Here is a 22,217-nt window from a genome sequence, read left to right as displayed (position 1 = left end):
TATAGCATCTTGGGGACCATTTGGGATATTTCCTCCTTATCCAGAGCCATTGGCTGCAGCAACGTTCTGCACAATGCTATGTTTCTTTTATGGTCTGGCGTAGAACCTGTCCATGGAAGCCCAGATCTTTCAGAGAAAACATCTTCAACATGTTGTAAAATGTTTTGAAATATCTATGTAATGTTCCCCCAACCCTAACCCCATATGAGGAGAATATGGGGGTTAGGGTTAGGGCTATGTTGTCCATATGTAATCCAAAGCACTGATTAGCACTTAAAGCGGCCTCTAATACAGCATGTTTACTGCACTACAACAGTAATGTGTTTCTTATGCACTTGATTTCTACTGTCTGAGTGCACTTTGTACCTTTAGCTACACCTTACGTTGTCAGCTGTGTGAATTGTTTCTTGTATGTGTCTATTGCAGTAAAACATATTAAACTTATAAGGAAGATAACTGACTCAAATGTATTTTGCAGAATTCTTCATTCTATGTGAATGAGCACTCAGATTTACCTTGTGTTTCTTAAAAAATACCCAGCCCCTTGTTTGGTGAACAGAAACCACACTCCTAAGGGGTAACCTAAGTGGTACACCCTCAACCAGTAGCAAATGTAAAGCTTTCAAATTGTTCAAGTATAAACACTAGAGGGATTTCATATAAGGTACCCTAAAGTATATTATACTAAATCAACCTTAAAAAAAACTGATTCTGAATAGCTTTAAAGTTGTGGTGAATGGTTTTGTAGGACTAATGTTTCATTAAGTTTAGGAGTGTAAATTAATTGTACAGTTTGTTACAACGTAAGCCTGTTTTTGTACTATCAGAGTACAATGGAAGAATGTACATGTAAAGTAGATCCTATATGTTATTTATTATCAACAGGTATTTTTAGATTCATCGTGAGTTATTCTTTCCAGGGACATCTTGAGCTCAGATGCCAATTAATATGCATATATAATATTTAGAAATAATACATAATACATTGCGGTTCTTGCCGGAGAATTATTACATTTTCAAGTTTCCTTCAATGTCAGTGTGTTTTACGCATACATTTTATTTACTTGTTATAGGTCAAACAAATAATTCGTCGTGCTTTATTTTTCCAAAAAGGGAATAAATACACGCTAAAAGGGGGGTTCAACGTTTTTCTATAGTATAACAGCTTTAACAGACTGAATACACGTCTGTTAAACGGCTCACACTCTGATTGGGCGACCTTCTGTCAGTCAAATCTGGTCCCACCAATAACAATCCCAGTCCTTCTTTTTATTAATCCTTTTTGGCTCCTCCGGGCTCCTGTAGTCAGACCGTCGCTGAAAGCAAAGCATCGGTTAAAAGCCAGTTCCGCTACGAACAGGTGAAAGTACTCTTCAGCAACTTTAATGTGAGTAACTGCATTTTAAAAAGAACCCAGCGCGTGTATCAGACACGAAATGTGAACGGGAACCCACGTTCGTGTTTTTGACCGGCAGCCATGTCTACTTTTGTACTTGTTCAGAAGCTAACACTAACCGGCTAAGCCCCTTTGATAGTTAGCTAGGTTAACTCACGATGCTAGCTGCGCCTGACACTGAACTGTTAGCCTCAGTCCACTTCACAAAGCTTGATTCGTTTATCCACAGCATGCCTCTTTTGTTTTCCACACTATCTGCTGCTCTAAATGAAGCTGCTGCCGACACACTGTTAAGAGACGGCACCGGGAAGCTAACTTGATGTTTTACAACTCATCTTCACTGATTTCTGATCTTCTATCACCAGTTTCCACTTCAGCTATGACATCGTCTGCCATGATCACCGTCCACACCACGGCCTCCCGTTTCGCCCTGCTCCAGATTGACTCGGATTCGGAGTCCGACACATCGGAGCCGGGGAAGACCAGCACCAAAGGCGGACGGGATTCCTCCGGGAAGCCCCGGTCAGGGAAGGCAGGAGCATCCGGGGGGAAAGCGGCTCAGGCCAACGACAAGAAGAAAGACAAGAAGAAGAAGAGGAAGGAGCAGCAGCAGAGTGAAGCGAACGAGGTGAGTGACGAAAGCATCTGATGAACCGCAGCTCCATTAGTGTGTCTGTGCTGTGTCACTGCACTATCTCATGACGTCAGTGTGTGACAGCCATGAAGTAGGATTCTGTTCCTGTTGTTTCACTTCACTTGAAAGGAAACTGCAGAGGGTGATGTGCGCATTTGTTTTATTCCTCAGCTGTTAAGTGCAGGTGCTGGCATTATTTCATAACATGAACACAGTTAGCTTTTTTATTCAGGTTTACTACTCCTGGACAAGATTTGAAATGTTCCCTTACAAAAGTCTTCAATTACCAAAAGCCCCAACCAAAACACCCATAATACTCTGATTTTAACTGAAACGACTGTTTGAGGATCTGCTTATCTTCATTTTTACAGTGTGATTGAAATAAGAGTTTCAGAGAGTTGGTCTGAAAACCAAGTCACTCATTTCAGTATGTTTCACATTTTATTGACCAAACAGCCACTGAATTGATAAAACAAGATATTGAATAATAAGAGCTGACTGTTTGTGTAAATTGCTGTCAAACCAAAAATACACTGCAGCCCCATTTCTACTCATCAAATTGCAACTCCCGGTGAAGAGTCTAACTCTGCTGCTGTTTTTACACACACATGCAGACGGCTTGAAAAGCCATCAACTGAACAGAGCTGTAGTTCATAAAAAGAGCAATAATGTCATATTAGGTCAGTGTTTGAATTAAGTCTTATCCTTCTATCTTTTTTCAGTTACGTAATCTGGCGTTCAAGAAGATTCCTCAGAAGTCTTCTGCCCCGCCTCCATGTTTGACACTGTCAGGAATAGCCACCGAGCTTCTCACCACTGAATCCGGCGACCACACTGTACCCTCAGGTGGATGGCAGCAGTGGAAGCAGAGGGATGAGCAGGTAAGACAGAACTTCTACTCTCATAATAAATGTGTTAGTTAGTCAGGATAACCAAAAAACACTGATAGGCAATATTATTTTTGGACGTCAGCAGTAGAGGAGGGTGTGCAGCAGTATTAGCCAGGAGCAGGATATTCTTCAAACCAATTCATTGATTTTAGATCTATTTACTAAACTCTAAGCCCCTCTCTTGTTCATTACTGAAAACTTGTATTTGATCTTTCCTGGATATAATTGCATTGCGGGCAGATGTTCCTCAATCGTGTGTTCTTATTCGAGTGTTTTCCTTCACTCTCCCAGATAACCACTGAACTTTATGAGGCAGACTTGGAAAAGGCTATGATTCTCAGTAAACTGGAATACGAACAACACAAACAGGTACCTTGGTTGCATACACACACTAGTATATAAAAGCAAAGAGAAACTTGAAATATCTACTTACTAAGTCCTGCTACATGGAGATCCTGTTTCTGAGGGCCAATCGTAATGGAAAAAATCCAGTAAGATGCTGGAAGAATGATCGGGAAACTCCAAAGCACTTTATTTATGCTCGAACATTGATTAGAGAAGAGTTGAGCAATACAAGTTCACACTGTGTAATGCCTCGTTGAACTGGAGGCTGTCCTCTGCAGGGTGTATTTAAACCCAAAATGTCCTCACATGGCACAGACTTGCTCTGTAGATCCCAATGACCTCTGTACCACTGAGAGAGACACAGAGAGGCTGTGTGTTTGTTATGGCTGTCCACCTTAACAGTGAGGTCAAAGCTATCCATGAGACAGACGATGAACTATCTACCTTATCAGTAAGTTCATAGCTAAATAACTCTCTATGAGAAAAACTAAATGTGTGCACATCAGGGCAAAATGTACGAATGTGCAAGACAAAAAGTAATTTACAGCCGAATTTACCAAACTAAAAAAACTTGTACTTAGCTTAAGTCCATTGATGTGCTTTCATTCTGCAGGACAACACAAACACGTCCTCGCCAAAGTCACGGGGAGGAAAAGAGAGCGGAGGGAAGAAGGACAAAAAGAAGAATCAGCAGGCTAAAGAGAAAAAGACAGTTTCTCTGCAGAACTTCCAGGCTGAAGGCACTGCAGGTGAGAGAAACCTATTCATCACTATCAAAGTAGGAGCTTGTGTCCTGCAGTTTCTAGCTAAACAGGCCCTAAGAACACAATCTATGACTGTTTTCTCTGTAGGACTGTATAAACTGTATTATGTGTGTTAGATAATAGTTATATTGTATTTTGTCTCTTTGCAGAACATCCAAGTAAGAAACCAGACAAAGAGGTGAGCTAACATATGCACTGTATAACTATACAGCAACTACCTATAAAGAATATTTACAAGGTTTTATTCCGGATTGAATATTGTATGTGAAACACTGACCATATTCCCATCCAGGACACCAAAGCAGCGAACCTGGCTCTAGGCAACGGGCAGGATGAGAGATTTTTTAATAAACTGGAAGATGACGTCAGTCGGATTATCCAACAGGAAAAAAGACGCGAGCAATACACTAGCAGTCAGGGACAAGAAGTCAACACATCCACAGAACACGAACCGGTGAGTGGACAGACAACCAATACTCCTGTGTTTATTTGTTTTTGATGTCAACACAACGGACTAAAATATATCTGTGTGCACATTTTGCAGTGTCTGAGTAAATGCAACATCATTCAAGTATCGTTGGGTTTTCCTTACTCGGCTGATGTTAGTGGAAAAAATTTAAATTGTATAAACTTTTCTTGATTTGTTATTTTTCTCCCCGTCATTCCTGTCAGGACCCCCGGACAGAGCAGCTGAAGTACGACCTGGAGAAGAAAGACCAGGAAATCGATAAACTAAAAAAGACAATCTCACAGTGGGAGGTCAGCAGTTATTCATTCTGTTATTTCATTGGCAAATTATAACTTAACCCATGGTGTTTGGTAAATTGATGCTGTTTTGTTAGTTGAGACTAGCCTGCAGCTCTAAAACTAACAAGCTCCTTGTTTCATGTTTTACCATTCCTCATACTTTTAAAAAGAAATGTAAATACAGACCAGCTAATTTCAATAGAAAGTTGCATCGCAGTTCATACAATATGTGTTTCAAAGGTGCATTATGCAGGATTTGTAATGATTCAAAGTTTGGTTCTGGTTAAAATTGAGTGGCTGAAGAAAAGATCTGAGAGCAGAAGAAGATTTTCCAAGCTCAGGTGTTTCACGCGAACAGTGGCAGCGTGTCCATGAGGAGTAGAGTTAAAAATGGAGCGCAGGAAATCTAAGCAAAAAAAGGGTATATTTAAGTCCAACCATTGAGTGAGAGAATCTGACTGAAATCAATAAGACCTGCTCTGAAACTGGAACACCTCGCTCTTGAACAAAGATAGGGTAAAATACCTGGAGACAGATAACAGCGGCGAGCTAAGAAAATAAGAAAGGGAGCAGTGTGGGCAAGCAAAGTCTCTTTTTGGTTACTTTTCTTTTCTAAAGCAGCAAGAAAAGCCCACACCCAAGCTCAACCACGTGGGATGCTCCCACATGGCCAGAGACCAGTAGTGATAAAAATGCATCAACAAGTTCAAACTAACTTCTTAAAGCACATCTGTATTATATTTGCTTTCCTGTTGTGTCAAAAACTCTTTAAAGGCAACAAAAATGTGTATTTTCTCCTTCTCAACTCTGCAGGCGAAATACAAAGAAGTGAAGGCAAGAAATTCCCAGCTTCTTAAAATGCTCCAGCAGGGAGAGAGTGAGTTGAATGTCACTAGATAGCATTCCTTTCTTCCGTCCTTCCTTCCTTCCTTCCACTTCTCTTTTTTCTCAATTAATAATCAATGTGGTCTGACTGACTTTTCTTTTAATGATCTTTCTAATATCTCTCCCTCAGTGAAAGATAAAGCAGAAATCCTTCTACAGGTAGAGGAGCTACTACACATCAAAGAAGAACTATCATCACAGGTGTGTTATCGTGAGATAAAATGAAGAGGAATAACTCCCGGTCAGATATTTGCACATTTATGTGAATTTTAATAATTTTTATTTTTAGGTGTCATTATTGCACGGTGCCCTCGAGCAAGAAAGATCTAAAGTCAAAGGTCTGCAGTCAGAACAACCGAAACATCAGGTGAGAGCACAGAAAATCACTTGCTGTCCAATTTTCTTGGTTTCTTCAGTCGTGTGTGGAGATTAAATTTAAACAAAACCAGGGAGAATCAAGGCTTTATTTTAATAATCTAAGCACACAGATTTAAGAGCATTTGAGATGTGTCCATATTCACTTGGTGAAATCAAATGTGGCTGCACCAGGTGCACAATTCAAAAGGGGATTTTAATAAGTCTGTAAATCACAGAACAATGTCATGTTCAGATCTGTGTATGTAATAAGCAGAGTATACACATTGTGAACCTGCCTGAGTGCATGTTACCATCTTTATAAAGTATAATCCCAGTTTATACCTGGCCATATCAGACCAGGTTTTTGTTTGTCAGTTGCACGGTTAATATCAGTTGACTCAAGACAACAACAGTGTATTTGATGACACCTGATTTAAAGAACAACTCACCCGTGGGCGCTCTGATGGTTGCAGTGCATTCACAAACAACGTGGGTGCTCAATAGTAAAAGCACACTTGTGTAAAATACTTTCTCATACTTTAAACTAATGCTATTCTTTCTCTTCCCCTGTGATTTGAAGGGGAACAAAAAGGGGAGAAAAGGACCTGAAATGGATCTATGAAGGCTCCAAAAGAAAAGACCTGAATAATTAAATCAAACAGATGAACATATGAAGAAAAACATTGCTGATCATAATAAGAGTTCTGTAATAATTTGTGTTGTTTTTTCTTTTTAGCTTGAACTCTGTGTCAGCATATAATGCATGCCCCCTTATTTACAATCACACACACTCCAGGATGTATTACACAGCTGAACAAGAATTAAAGAAGCTTTTAAAAGTGACTTAAGTTGTTAAAGGTTGTGTTGAAATGGTGGCCTTGCATCCACAATGCTGCCCTCTGCAGGTGTGAGACTGCTTTTACAAATCGAGTGTTGTTGAAAACTGTGTGCCTGACCTTTGTTTGGGTTTCAATGCCAACATTACATATGTAAGTTTCTGTTTTTATTTGTGTTTTTTTTTTCTCACTGATGAGTGAATAAATACTTTTTCGGTGAAAAATCTTTTTCGTTTTTTTATTCATATTTTGTTATTGTCAATATTTTAGAAAATTTTAGAATTTATGATCAAACTGACGAATACCAAATTATCGTTATCCAAAATAAACAGAATATTTACTTATTTTTCAAGTTTAAAACAGTTACTTTTAGGTGAAATACATTGTTTTAATGATTGCAGATTAATTTGTGGGCTACTATTTCTTTAAATATGATCAGGGTACATAGTAAGAACTATATCTAAGTGTAAAGATCGGTAAATTCTAAGCAGTAACACGTCACCATAATATTAAGGTTTATAAGCACCTCCCTGCACATTAGCTGGCAAACCGCCACACAACTTTTTGCATAGTCACGGGACAGACGCGCTCCTCCTCTTCCTCCGCCTCTTCCTCCTCCTTCACGGCCACGGGACTGTGCGCTGCAGGTCCGTTCATCTCTTCATCTCCATCGTCAGCCCGGACTGAGACATGTCTATGAGAGATGAGCTGGGAGCATTGGGTGGATGTCAGAGCACCACCGACATGATCCACGTTGCCGTTCAAAGTGTCAGTGAGAGCAGAGACTTCACGGTAGCATGCGACTGCACCGTCAGACAGGTGGGTCACAAAACCAGAGCTGCGTGTACACAGATGGTTGCTGACCTCACTGACTCTTGTGTGTTCGTCAGGATTACGCAGCTATTTTTTTGTGATATTCAACATTGGACTGGATCTGCACCTATGTGGGCAGATCAAAGAATGATTTACCTCCTGAACATTGTCCGGTTTTTATATTTTCTTTGAGGATAATTGAGGGATCTTGATGGAATAAATCTGTCATGATTAGGGGACTCACATTTCTATTTGATTTGGTGCATATTCAAATAAAAATCAGGCTCTAGTAGTGAATGTGGTTTAAGGGGACTTTTGGGCCTAGGTGGAACTATATTCATTCTCCTCTTCTAAAATGTTCAATAGATTGCACTCTGATTTAAACACTCTCAGTCGGCTACCAATGCTATCCTATTGTTGGCTGGCGTGTGTTAGTGTGCGTTCTGTGTGTGTTCTGTGTGTGTACAGCTGAAGCAGGATCTCTCAGATCGTGCGGGGGCCTCAGCAGAGCAGCTCCTGCTGATCCACTCAGGCCGAGTCCTCACAGAGTCTCAGATCCTGAGTCACCTTAAAGGGAAGAGTGATTCTGTCAGCCTCTGCATGATCCGAAGGTACACACAGTCACACACACACACACACCCTAAACATAAATCTAACCCTTAAACCAAGTCTTAACCTCCAAACAGTCCATTAAACGGGGGGGTCACAAAGTGAGGACCGACCAAAATGTCCTCACTGTCCAAAAATGTCGTCACACACTCAGTAGGACTCTAACCGGTCCTCACAAAGAAGCTGTACAAGAACACACACACACACACACATATGATGTTCTTAGTAGGCCACCTTTGTTTTTGCTGTATTTGGCTTTTGTATTTGTTGTGTGTCTGTGTGAAGATCTGAAACAGTGTCTGGAGATAATTGTAGATGCTTTGCAGATTAGAAGTGGAAGATTCAGGCTCAGTTATTTCTTCTCAGGCCTCAATGTTCCTCTGCTGCCGCTGACCTGTCCTCGGAGACAATCCATCAAGAGCGCACAGACGTTCTCGACCCTGGTCATGACAACTTGACGCCATCTCCCACCTCTCCCCTCTGCCTGGGTAAGAACCGCAGTACACACAAACTCCTCTCAACTCTCAGTCTTCGTCGGTCCTCTCTATCTGGCCTCACACTTCTGCTGTGAGGTACTAAGATCATACTCCAGTGTATTATGGTATTAACATAGTCCTGCTCTTTTGATGGACCTTGGTCCCACAGTGGACAGTCTTGGCCTGGCGACAGGCAAGTCTGGCTTCTTCCCTGCACTCCAGCACCAGATGGAGAAGCAGCTGTTGGATAACCCAGAGATGATGCGCTGTGTCCTGGGCAGCCCTTTGGTGCAGAGCATACTCTCTACTTCCAGCCCCCAGATAACCAGACAGCTCATTCTGTCCAATCCTCAAATCCAGAAGCTCCTAGAGACAAATCCAGAGGCTAGAGACATGCTCAACAACCCTGACATCATCACAGAGGTGGGAATTAACTACTTATTTGTTGAGTGGCAGGGTTGGCTTTATACAGTGTGCATGAAAGAATGCATCCCTTTGCCAAGCTACTTCTACTACTACTATCCCTTTGATATCCGTAGATGTTCTATACAATAAAATGGTGCAGGATGGAGAGAAATCTCTACACAAATGCAAGTTTCCATTAAATCATTCAGATCTTTTTCTAAAAAACATAAAAATGGAGGAAGGTTCAGGATTTGCAATAGGTTTTACATGAAAAACCTCACATACTTTGGAGAGAAAAAGTCCATTTCACTGATACTTGACCATACTGTAATTATTCCATTCTAACAGATTTCTCAGATCCATGAGTCCAATATCGTCTTGCTCGTCCTTCCCTTTCCAGGTGCTGGAGCTCGTCCGAAACCCTGACAAGATAGAGGAAGTGATGTGTAATGAAGACAGCGCAATAGACGAGTTGAAACCAGAGCAGGACAACCCTGAACCCATCAACGGGGACTCTGATGGCCTCCAGAAGACCGAAGCAAAAATACAGGAACATGATGTCAATCTGTCACAGGTAGAGTTTTTCATGTATTTAACCTGCAGTTGAGTTTTCTGTACATGTTCTCTCTCTCTCTCTTTTTTCCAGACAGGAGGACCCCAAGTGGTGACTATCTCATCTGGGAAACAACAGGCCCCCAAAAGAGAAAGAAACCAGAGGCCATCGTTCTCCAGTCACTCCACAGATCCTCTCAGAAAACTGACTGCCACACCCACAGCTGACCCGAACCCTCACAGCACTGTCACTGCAGGCAGGACAACACACAGCCACATGCTTCAGCTACACAAAGAGAATCAGTAGTTGCTTCCTGTATTCACGTCTGTATCTTTTTACAAAACCAATCCAGCAAATCTACAATAAGAGCATACCTGTATAATTTCAATAGATACCTCAGTTTAACCTTTGTTGCCCTGGATATTTTTTTTTTAGAGGGTTTGTACACAGATCATCGTTTTCAGTCAGTTAAACTATCATCACTTAAATACATTTCTTCATGCTTTTATTCTTTTGTATTAAATCCACGGCGTCAGGCATGCAGTCCCTGCTGGAGGAGATCACGGCCAGTCCTGGTCTGATGGAGAGCCTTCTCTCTGGGCCGTACGTCAGCAGCCTTCTGAACTGCCTCGGCCAAAACCAGGATCTGGCTGCACAGGTGAGTCTGACATGTAACACAGTTTATTATAGAGTGGGCATAACGTATTATTATATTATAAATTTATATTTTAATATAATTAATATGTAGCGCATTACCTCCGCCAAAGATGTTAGGTTTTTACCTCTGTCTCCCGAAACTACTCAATGAATTGCTGCCAAAATTGGTGGAAGGAAGCACTAAATTGGGGAGTGGATCAGTGGATTTTCTTTAAGGTGTTTTCCCAAACTTATGTTGTAACTAAGGGAATAATTCATGGATCTTGACAAACAAAAAAGTGAATATAAATGAATGTGGGTAATTTTGGTGCAGATCAAATCAAAAATCCAGATCTAGTGAACTTAATTTATTTAAATATGATTTGCCATGCAAGTTTTTAAGGTTTTGCTATTTATCAGCATCTGACTTGCTGAACAATCCATGCAGAGATTTGAAACTGGGCTGCAATCCCTCCACCTTCACTTCTTGTTAACATGTCTATCTTTTCTCTTTCAGATGCTGTTGAGCCACCCATTGTTCTCAGGGAATCCTGAGCTGCAGCAGCAGATGAGAGAGCAGCTCCCTCTATTCCTGCAACAGGTTAGTTTATTCTCTCTACTCCTCGGCCATCTCAGACACATATGAGGCTTTGATCGTTGACTAACAACAACTCTGATTCAAAGGCCCTTGTAAAAAAACGAATAATCTCTTGTTCAGAAACGGTTGTCAGAGTTGTGATCTGCTGTAGAGAGTTCACTACACAGTTTCCATGGCTCACAGTTGTCTGTTCTGTGCAGATGCAGAGTCCGGAGCTGCTGTCGGCCATGTTGAACCCCAGAGCCATGGAGGCTCTGCTACAGATCCAGCAGGGACTACAAACTCTGGCTACAGAAGCTCCCGCCCTCATACCTATGTAAGTTAAAACCATAGACTGTATATAAAGATGGATGACACGCCGAAGTATCTTGATCATAAACTCTGCCTCCTCCATGTTAAAGGAGAGGACATGGGCCAAACTAAAAAGTTTAGTCAAAAATGGTTTCTGTCATTTTAGGTCGTTCTTATCACACTGATGTATGTGCAAGTGTTTAGTCATTTTGGTTTTAATTAGTTATTTGTCATCTGGACTTCAATGTCATAGTACCCAGATATTTTTTGCTGGTGGTTTATTTTCTGGGCAAACATTAGTATTTTATAACACCCTATTTTTTTAATACATAAAACTTGCGTGACGCTGCATATCTTCCTGCAGGGCTGGACTGGGGAACACTGGAGCCAGTGCTGATGTTGCCCCTGAGCTCGAGTCCAACTCTTTCCTGAACAGCCACTCAGGAAATCGTCCTCAGGTTGCCACGGTGACAGAGCAGCAGCAGCAGTTTGTGCAGCAGATGCTGCAGGCGCTGGCTGATAATGGGGTATCTCATTTCTTTATAACCTTGTTGTCTGCTTCTGTAATTGATTTGAACTGATCACCAGTAAATAGCATCTTGATGGCAAAAGCCGACTGGAAACTCGTCTTTACTACACAGGGCTTTCTTATTATTATCATCACCATAGGGAAGGGCTGTTGATGATTCAACATTCCCGTCGTATTGAACTTATGGTGGTTTAGTGAAGTACACATTTTAACATCTATCTACAAAAAGAGTAACACACTTAAATATTTAACTCCATCTAGTTTATTAGTCCCCCCAGCTAGTGGTGACAACATGCTTTTACCACATCTGGCCACATCCAGCGGTGATGTTTGCTATGTTCAAGGTTTTCATGAGATTTACACAGCGAATTTACATTTTCCTCCTTCCGTCTGTGGGTTAGTTATCCAGAACAGAAGTTAGTGTACAGTAGTTATCTATGATTTCTTTAAACATTTGTTGAAAGTCAAATAAATTTAATAAATAAGTCAAATAAAATACACAAAATATACTAAAGACCCATTTCTTATGAAGATTCAGATCAGATAAATAGACTGCATCATCTCCAGAAAAGCAGATAAGAGACACAGTGAAGTGTTCACATTGGAAAGTATGTTCTCACAGCCAGAGGCACAAAATCTCTTTGCTATTTTTCTCTGCGATCATGTTATTGTAATGATCACAAGTGTAACAACTCTCCTGTCTCATCCTGTCAGGTCCATCGTGAGGAGGCGGAGCTCCAAGAGGAGCTGGAGCACCTGAGCTCAATGGGCTTCAGAGACAAGCAGGCGAACCTTCAGGCCCTCATCAGCACAGGAGGAGACCTCAGCACGGCCATACAACATCTGCTCGACCTCTGACACGGACTCAAACACACATGCACGCACATTGATCTGTGTGGACCACACCGTGGATTCAGGGTATACACATGTTCTGACATTTGCATATAAGCACTCACACATAATGATACACGTACAGGTAACAATATTTAAAAAATTGCTTTGCAAAAGGTAAACATGCAAGCCATATTTATATTCCTGTAATTCCATAGTTTTATTCACTCGTAAACTTCCATACTAACCTGTCTGCTGTAGTAAACTGCTGAATAGTCAGTCCTGGTATAAAAGTCACACTGCTCTACTAATATCAGTCTAGGATGGGGGTTGCAGTTTACTGACCAGATTTAAAAGCCCAATGTGACAATTTTGTGATTTGGGCTTTATACATGAATATAAATTAAATAATACAAATATAACAAACTTTATTTAGTTGTTATGATAAGACTTACAATTGTTGTCCTTCCAGGCTCAACACTTTAAGTTTATATAAAAGTGAAACAAGGATACAATCACTTTAACCCGGTCAGTGACGTGCACTGGTGCAGATCAGTACAGCTACTTAAATCATCACATACTTGAGTCTTGTAGCAGTTGCATTAATATTCAGAGGTACTTCATGTAATATTAATCTCTGTGCAGACACAGTGTGACGCTCCAGCCTCTTTTCATCTTGCCACCTGGACAGAGTCTAATGAAAACTTTTAACACCCAGAGGACGTCCGATCATCTTGACGCTGACGGAGGATTCACTCTCACAGTCTCAGTCAACAGACGGAAACAGGAGCATCGTCTGTTGTTGCTGCTTCTCTTCTTGTCTATCTTGTTCACCACAGGCTGTACAGTGGCCACTTGCAGCAGATGATTCATCAAGTTTGTCTCCAAAAGCAAAAGCTTGATAGATGTGTTCAAAATGGAAAGCTTAACTCTGTGCTAGAATCTCAATGTTTATCTTGACGCGGCACAGACACAGAAACTCCGATTTGCTCAACTAATCCTCTCAACACTCTCTCAGGAGAAAATAAGGCAAGAATAATGGATAAGAGAAAAATGAGTTCCTTTGCTTAGGTGAGTCATTTCTTAAAAATGCTCTTTGCCTAACATCTTTCTAGACAGTGACCGGTGTCAATGTTTGGTGTCTTAATGTTCTTTTCCTAAACTTAGCTGAATTCACCTTATTACAGTAGTGTGTCATATGGACTGAGTTTATTTGGGGTACCGAACAACTGAGCAGCATACTCACCCCTCATCTATGGATCTGATACACAATCAGTAAAAAGTGTCCGTGCCCTTACTTCATTGTCTTTTTGAACTTCCCTGTCTGAATATGTCAACACAATCATTTTCTCATGTAAATATGCAGTTAGATGAGTTTTTATATTGTTTATTAATCAGTAAAAATCTAATCTTACAGCCACCTCCACTTCTTTTCATATAAAACAGAGGCAATGAAGAAATCCTCATTTAAAAATCTATAATGTTGTATCCAGAGTTGGTGTAAAGATCCACAGCGTCACCCGACAGTCTTACTAAAGACAATAGAGTCGAAAACCAACACGTCTGCCATCTTGATTGATAAAAACGCAGTCATTTATAAAACACAGATAAATTATGAGTAGTGTAATGTCAATTATTTTATGCCCTTCAATGAAAACCCCTCAAATCAGAATGATTTTAGAATGATTTTCTATTGAAGCTTGAACATTATAACTATAAGCACCAGGGGGCACTGGACTTCAGTAATAGCAGTTGTTTTGATTTGTATGGTTGGAATTATGAAGCTACAAAACATAATCGTTCTAATCTGAAACAAATCTCATCTATGGCTGTGTAAAGGGTGCAGTTTATAATAACTTAAATTACCTTTACATAACAACTGTGATGTGGTTAATTCATTTAAACTAACATCACAAGTCATATCCACTGGTGATAATATAATAATAATAAAAAGAGTGTGTGGTAGTGTGAGGACTGCTCTCGGTTTATTTGATTCCTACCTTTGTGTCCTCGCTCTCGGAGACCTTGTGGAGTAACTGACACACAAGACGCTTACGATAACATCAGATATGTGTGTGTGTGATCCACTTGACAACCTGTGTGCGTCTGTTGAGGGGGTTTTAATCTCCAGTGTTGTGTGTGTGTTGCAGTGTGTGTATGTGCGGCGGTTCGTCTGGACGTGTGAGATACGAGAGCAGCCAGGGGGGGTTTTCTGGATTAGAAGCTCCTAAAATATTCGAGTTGAGGTTTGAAGATGAGTCACACCAACAAAAACAGCTCTGCAGTGCTGAGTTAAGGGGGGGGGGGGAGAGACTGTGCTAATGGTCACTTCTTAAAATGAGGATCAATAAGCTCTGACCTGAAGTGACCGTTCATATGGAAACTACATGATGTTGTGAGAAGAGTCAAACCAGCCTCTCAGTGATGTGTAGCAGGAAGCTGGTTAATCTAACCCCCTTTAATCATTCCACCCTGTTCTATTGTGCTGTTAGATTAGTTAGATTCTATGTCAGAGCATGAAAGTTGCTTTGACAGACTATAAAATGATATAAAAACTGTCGCTTGATACTAAACTAATCTGATCTTCAGCAAAGCTGCAAACTATTCCACAAGTTTTTACAATTGGGTAAGAAACCTATGATGGTAAAACAATTAAACCCAAAGATCAGTGTTAGCTGAAATGCTAAAACAACATGAGTTTCTGCCGGATCCTGATTTTCCTGTCAGTTACTTGTCATCCAAACCCAACTGAAACAAAGTCATACGAAAGTAATTTCATATAAAAGCATCATTTTCTGTAGAATGTGAAGTGACTAGTCAATAAATATATGACTGTACTTAAAATGTCATAATTTCCAATCAAAAAATTTGATTACATTCAATCATCGTGGAACCGTGACTGCCTGCACTACATTTTGTGCAGATCGAGAGAATAGATGTTTGGGTATTTCACTGAGAAAATGATAAGCATAACCTGCTGGTGGCACTAGAGGAATCATCAGAGAATTACCATTGTCAATACCGCTTCATCCTGTTGGCACAATGAATGTTTGAATAGTATTTCATGGAATTGCAACCAATAGCTGATCAAATGTTTCAGTCTGGACCAAAGTGGCAGAGGAACTGACCGACCCGATGATGATGATGATTATGACCTCTCTGTCTGTCTGTGGTGATTACAGCACCACTGGGGACGACTTGAGGCCGATAATGTGCTGCTCGACCTCTGAGCCTAGATCAGTGATGCTCTTGCTGATGTCCAGAGACAACACATTCTCTTCATCCAGCGGAGGCTCTAAGGCATCAAACTGGGAGCGCAGCAGGTCGGCTTTCATGTAATGTCCCCTGCGGGCCACCATCCTCTGGTGAATGAGACTGTAGTCCCCATGTAGGAAGAGGAAAAAGACATCGGGAGCGACGGGAGGCAGGATGTCGTGGTCGAAGGCTCTGGAGCCGTGCAGCATGATCTGCCTGTAGAGACGCTTCAGGGCGGAGCACGTCACCAGAGCATCTGAGCCTGAGCATCTTTCTCTGCAGTGAAAACAAACATACACACAAATGAACACTGAACTATAGGGATTAGAAGGAGAATGTTAAAAGCACTGGGGAAACTAGACGTAATGTGAACTGTCACAAACAGCTCAAGGAGGTGGGAAGAAAACGAGGGACCCGAGAAAAGGAAGAATATGTGTGACTGAGTATAAGAGTGATGGAAAAGCAGGTCTTTGATGTCGCCTTCATCGTTTTTTAAGAAAGCGATGGCACACTTTCCACTCCTCCGTCACCTCTTCTCCACACTCTCACTCACTTAAATCTGTCTTTACTCGTCCAAATTTCCTCCCCTCGCTCTCTGGTTTTCGTCTCAATTTTCGAAACCATTTTTGATATTTTTGATCTTCTCCAACAATTTCACGCCTCGGTATCCTCACCTCGCTCCTCAGCTCCCGCTCTCTGAACTCATCATCTTGTAAATTTCTGATAGGAAAAAGTATCGGCTGTTTTCTCTCTGAGGGTTTGTATGTGAATGTTTCTTTAAGTATGCAGCAAATACTCTGTTTGTATTAAGACATATTCTTACCTCTGAATTACTTCATGTAGTCGCAGGAGCCAAGGAAATCTGTCCTGGAGAGACAACAACAACATGAATGGATTTATTAATATTGTAAACAGCGTAAAAACTGTAGCATTAATATATTCAGATATAAGCCAGGAGTTAGTTGCATTAAACAGATGGAATAGATTTTTCTTGTCAGATTTACAGTTCTTCACATTTTATTATTTAAATTCCTTATTTTTGGAGAGCGATTTACACAACCAGGCACATATCAGGGCGAGAGCAGTATGATTCATTCAGTCGTCCAAAGATTGAACAAAATATAAGAACTTTTTTCGGAAAAGATCAGTTTCAAAAGAGACAGGACGCGAAATAAAATAAAACTCACTAATGCTTCCAAGAGGGAAAAAAAAGAAAACAGTGTTTCATTCATTCAACGCCTCCACAAATTCTGTCTATACAGGTTTTAACATCTGGCCCATGAATGGACACGTTTCTTAAGGCGGAGAGAAAAATAATCTCTGTAACATTTATTATATCAAACCACTCTTATTGTAGGAGGTTGCGACTGGTAAGAGCTTTAACCATCAGATGTCAAAACCATTCTCTATATTTTTGCCCCTAGAGGTTAAAGGGCCAACTGCGTATTCCACCGTCTCCAGTATGAGGATCACAGTTGTACGTCATTCCTCATCTCGCTCTCTCTTCTTGTGTCCTGTCCTCCCTCTATTGTCTTCTGTCTGATAAAGATGTATGAATAAACGTCACCAAAAATTATTAAAAAAAATAACTGTTCCAAATCTCTCATTGCAGCCTAGAATCTCCTCCAAAAGGTAGATTATTGTTCTTAAAAAACACCCATTCATTCACACATTCATGCAGCCCCTCTACACGTAGCACTTTTTCATGCACACAACATTCATACACGATTTGTACAGCCATCAGGGGCAGCGGGCATCGAACTGCGTACAACCTCCTGGTTAGTGGACAACCCTCTCTACCTCCCGAGCCACAGCTGGCGCTAAAATACAACATACACTCGTGGTTTAAGCGTATAATAATCAATCAGTGAGGTAGGTCGCGTGCTGCAGAGCTGATTGAAGGTTATTCACTTAATCTATATAAAGGGGTTGCACCTCTGAGTCGTATCTACATCCTACAAGTTAGTAATATGTAAAAATATAACTTCAGTGAGCAGACCAAAAGCTAATTCTTAAGGGATTGGATGGATTTATTATTATTATTAGTTTCCACTATTTCCTATTGAATGGACTCAATTCAGCGAGACTTTCAAAGAACTAATCAGGGAATCAAACAGAGATCGAGCAGTCTGCAGCACAAAGACATCTTTGATTACTATCAGAAGTGGAATTAGTCCTAATCCATTTACAACTTAGCTGTTGTAATTTCCCACAGCCTTTAACAGGAAGAGCTGAAGTGGAATGAGAGGAATCACACTCTCTCACATCCTGACATCTGAGCAAACCCATGTCCTGCTCACTTGCGCCAGCATCAACCTGCCAACTCTGATCCTGGCATGAAAGACACGACAGCGAACCGACTCTACCTCTCTGCTTCAGGTGCCGAAGTTTTCTTTTAATACGCCAAAGCGTCAGACAGAGCGCTCCCGGGGTTACTCCCAGCTGATCGGAGCAGGTTTCTGAGTAGGAGGTTTCTATTGGTTGTGTGGGCAGCTGTGTGCTGATAGTGAGAATCAGCATTCACAGAGGAAGATTGAATATTAAAGAAATAATCACATAAATGAAAATAAGTGAAAGATAAAATGTTGAATCGTCAGCTCTGGGATTCTGTGAAGTTTCCCTCGTGGCTGCGTTCATTAAAGACGTTTTCAGAGATGAGCTCTGTAAAATATCCTGAAAATTGGTTGTGGACATTACTGCCTTTCACATATGAAGAATGCAGCAGGAGATTCTTCAAGTCAGACGAGTTCAAAACGACAGGAAAATCTCTGGGACATTCAGACGAGGGGGTTGGCGCCTGGGTGGATCCATGCAGGAGGCCGGACATGACGTATAGATTCCACCGTGGAGATCACTGTCTTTGAAAGCAGCTTATCATGTTGCTCCAGTTACTTGTTGAGTTTTCTGCAGGTTTGACAGAATGATTAACTCGGGACTGAAGACGCGCAGCACTCCTGACACACACACGCACCTTTACTGACCTCATCTGTGAGCGGCTCACCCTGAGCCATCTTCTCAACGTTCTCCTGTGGGTGGAAATCATCCCCTTCATGCAGTATCCAGCCCAGCTGATGGAAGGAAACACACACGTAGAGGAGTATCATGTTGTGTGTGTGCACGAGCATGAATGGAGGCGTATGAGTATGAGTGTGCATAGAGTTACCTTTTCTGAAAGATGTGCCGCCAAGTTGCTTCTGCGTAAGAAAAGGCCAAGACATGAGTGATAGAGTGGAATAATTGAACCTGTGCACCCACTGATCATCATCAGATTGGTGCTGTCACAGCTAAGGTCGCACTTTTCCGCCTCAGTGATACAAGATGTGTTTAAAACAAATAATCGTCTTACTCTACAGCCTGAGAGCTGCCCACAGGATCTTGTGCTTACTCCAGTATATGGTGGTTATTTAGCGTTTATTTATTTAGTGAGCAGGTGTTGAGTTCTAATCCTGTAATTCAGTGCCAGTGATAACAAGTTAATCCCCTCATATCCATATTTCCTGTAAACAGAACACTTTGTGAGAGTCTTTCTGTTGCTTATTGGTGAAAAGGCTGGAGTACTGTATTTTCTCCAATAGGACAAGTCAAACTTGTTGCCATGAAAAATATAGAATCCATTGAAATTTCAAGAAGAATTATCAAAAGGCACCACTTCAAGACAGGATAAACGCAAGTTTCATGAAGTTCGGCTTCAAAAACTAAATCATTACACACATATGGATGGACAAATAGAAATAGTGATTGTTAGTATTCATACTTTCCACAGCCTGAGACTCCCATTATGATGTAGATCATCCTGTCTGTGGATCTTCTGTCCTGAACTGGATTAAAGAAACAAGAAAAATACCGTAATCAATTTTGGCATTAACTCGCTTTATACATGTCCACATCGAAACATCAGTATCACAGAGATACTGTATATGCAGAAATAAAAATGTGATGTTACCATTTTTGTTAAAATATACATCTTTTAAAAAAAGATTAAAAGCAGAGGACGTCACTTTAGAAAATGGACCCAAGTGAGAATTATGTCACATATTACATTATTGTATTATCTATATACATGCATTCATATAAAAGTAGAATTGTAAAGTTGTGTTTGATTGAAGTTCAGATAAAATTCTACAGTAAAAGTTCACAAGTTACCCAAGGATCCTATGTAAAGCAACTGCGGTCAAGCCAGCCAACAGTCACATCTCTGTGGGCAAATCAGCCGACACAGAAATTCTACTGAATAAAAATCACACATTTTTTGCTTCAAATAGATAATTTCTGGATACTTCAAAGTACTGTAAAATGACTTTGCTCAATAATATATGGTTCAGAGTGAGACTGATATGCCTGTGTTCAGGACCTCTCTGACTACCTACATACTGAATATCCAAAAAATTTACGGTATAAATTTTGAGATTTTTCAAAGTAAAGTCCACCATTTTCACTGTGGAATAGATCATTTCAGGATACTTAAAAGTTCTATAAAACACTTTGCTCAATAAGTTCAGAGTGAGACTGATATGCCTGTGTTCATGACCTCTCTGACTACCTACATATTGAATATCAAACATTTTTACTGCATAGATTTGAAAAAATTTCAAAGTAAAGTCCAACATTTTAACTGTGGAATAGATCATTTCAGGATACTTCAAAGTTCTATAAAAACACTTTGCTCAATAATTCAGAGTTAGACTAATACACCTGTGTTCAGGACCTCTCTGACTAGCTACATACTGAATATCAAATATATTTACTGTATAGATTAAAAGAATTTTCAAAGTATAAAGCAGCCTAAAATGAAAATGAGCTCAGCCTTTAACAAGTGAATCATTACATAATAATACAAAAAATAATTTAAAACAATGAATACTTTTGATAGTATTGTTTTTGTGCTTTGGGACTTTTACTTGGATTTCAACCCAGTGGAATTTTGGTAGTTGCCTCATGAACACTTATCCTAACATAACAGTGCAATACGTCCACAACCGGAAGCTGTTAAACCAATGTCACTGACTGTAGTGGAAATGTAAAAAGGCTTGGAAAGGAAAATATCCCGGAAGCGTCCACTTGCAGAATAAATACATTTATTCCAACATTACTGCTGCAGATACTAAACCTGAGGAAATGCAGTGGTTCATTCAGAAGAAAACCCTGAGCAGGTGAACAATGGACGCCACTGACTAGATGTTACTACTCATGAGACGATCACAGACATTACATCTGATATATTCATTGACTGACGGAATAACAGCTCATTTAATTCAAGTTTAATCAAACTAAACTTATATCTTACCTTTAAAAACATATGACTCCTCTCAGACATGGCCGCGGGTTGTTTTTAGTAAAGTGCGTGATGACGTAGGACGCACGTCAGCTACGGTTAAAGGGGCCGCGCTGTGTTTGGTTCAATGACAAATTCAGATCAGATCGTTGCACTGCAACTAAATTACATTTCATCATTATTGTACAGTAAAGGGCATTTTGTGTCAATTGGAAAATGTTACCAAAATGTAAATATAAATTTTGAAATTAAAGAAAAAATATGGGAAACGGCCAAGTTGACCACTAAATGCAAAATGGTCAACTTCCTGTTGCCTTTTTCATAATGCACTCTGAGACTTTTTTGTGCATCTGGTTATGACACACAACTGTCATCATTTTCGTGAGGTGGAAAGCTGACTGATGGGCTTTTCCTGCAAACTTTGGTCGGAATTTGAGCATGTTTTGTCCCTGAAAAAGCCCCAAAAGGGAAATAGAAATCCTTCAAAAATAAAATAGGGCCTCCTCCATAGGAATAGATTTGATGATTTCTACTCTTCCAAATCCTATAGGCAGACCCCCGCAGACATTTTCATAAAGTCAGGTGTTAAATGCACAAGTTGACTCAAAACAGATGAATACAACGTCATGTTTTCTTCAACCCATGTGATAACACATAATTCATATATTAACACTTTTACAAGGCATCTTAACACCATTTTAGCCTTCTCTTAATCCATCTTATTTCATCTTTTCATTTATTTAAGTTGACGTGTAAAATATAAATAAATCATAGGGTGAATTTCATTCTCCACGGGTGATCAGGTGACACATGTGGTATCATAAGTGAAGGTTTATGTAGAAATTTGGAAGGAGAGAAAAATAAGTAGGGGTGAGAGAGGGATAATAGAGAGAGAGGAGGGAGGGGTGAGAGAGGGGCGGAAAAGCCATCCTCCCTCCTGTAGATCCATCAGTGTGCAGCCAGGAGTCGGATGCGAGCTCTCCCTCCTCCTCCTGCTCCTCCTCTCTCTGTTGCATCCATCCGTCCTCCTATCTGCCCGTCCATCTCTCCGTCCACATCCAAGGGCGACTCAAGAGAGGGTGACAAGACCTCGAC

The 22,217-nt window shown here is 40.5% G+C and overlaps 3 protein-coding genes across 4 annotated transcripts; 2 read left to right on the top strand and 1 right to left on the bottom strand.

Moving 5' to 3' along the window:
* The first annotated feature begins 1,286 nt into the window (after positions 1-1,286).
* gkap1 (G kinase anchoring protein 1) lies at positions 1,287-7,080 on the top strand. The gene is made up of 12 exons (XM_062384754.1): positions 1,287-1,387; positions 1,762-2,024; positions 2,753-2,911; positions 3,212-3,289; positions 3,879-4,014; positions 4,179-4,207; positions 4,322-4,483; positions 4,702-4,788; positions 5,590-5,653; positions 5,792-5,862; positions 5,951-6,028; positions 6,599-7,080. Exons 2-12 carry the CDS (start codon positions 1,776-1,778, stop codon positions 6,638-6,640), a joined length of 1,155 nt encoding a protein of 384 aa, XP_062240738.1. The 5' UTR covers positions 1,287-1,387; positions 1,762-1,775; the 3' UTR covers positions 6,641-7,080.
* A 374-nt stretch (positions 7,081-7,454) lies between these two features.
* On the top strand, positions 7,455-13,892 carry LOC133942603 (ubiquilin-1-like). 2 transcript variants are annotated; one of them, XR_009915860.1, is made up of 12 exons: positions 7,455-7,673; positions 8,136-8,278; positions 8,643-8,764; positions 8,922-9,175; positions 9,558-9,731; positions 9,804-9,966; positions 10,247-10,368; positions 10,864-10,947; positions 11,145-11,260; positions 11,600-11,762; positions 12,479-12,682; positions 13,241-13,892. XR_009915860.1 is itself a non-coding variant. In XM_062381813.1 (11 exons), the coding sequence occupies exons 1-11, from the start codon at positions 7,545-7,547 to the stop codon at positions 12,620-12,622; spliced, it is 1,614 nt and encodes a 537-aa protein (XP_062237797.1). In that variant the 5' UTR covers positions 7,455-7,544; the 3' UTR covers positions 12,623-13,892. The 2 variants fall into 2 exon arrangements, 1 of the variants encoding a protein (XP_062237797.1); XM_062381813.1 differs by having other exon boundaries at positions 12,479-13,892.
* A 74-nt stretch (positions 13,893-13,966) lies between these two features.
* LOC133942624 (probable gluconokinase) lies at positions 13,967-21,194 on the bottom strand. The gene is made up of 6 exons (XM_062381814.1): positions 21,135-21,194; positions 19,605-19,668; positions 19,014-19,044; positions 18,832-18,918; positions 16,674-16,717; positions 13,967-16,126 (listed from the first exon to the last, which is right to left on the bottom strand). The coding sequence occupies exons 2-6, from the start codon at positions 19,640-19,642 to the stop codon at positions 15,772-15,774; spliced, it is 555 nt and encodes a 184-aa protein (XP_062237798.1). The 5' UTR covers positions 19,643-19,668; positions 21,135-21,194; the 3' UTR covers positions 13,967-15,771.
* Positions 21,195-22,217: the final 1,023 nt, after the last annotated feature.

Source organism: Platichthys flesus, chromosome 3 (genome assembly GCF_949316205.1).
Source record: "Platichthys flesus chromosome 3, fPlaFle2.1, whole genome shotgun sequence".
NCBI classification, from domain to species: Eukaryota; Metazoa; Chordata; class Actinopteri; order Pleuronectiformes; family Pleuronectidae; genus Platichthys; species Platichthys flesus.
The sequence above is the reverse complement of the archived record's forward strand: the minus strand, read 5'-3'. Positions and strand labels throughout refer to the sequence as shown.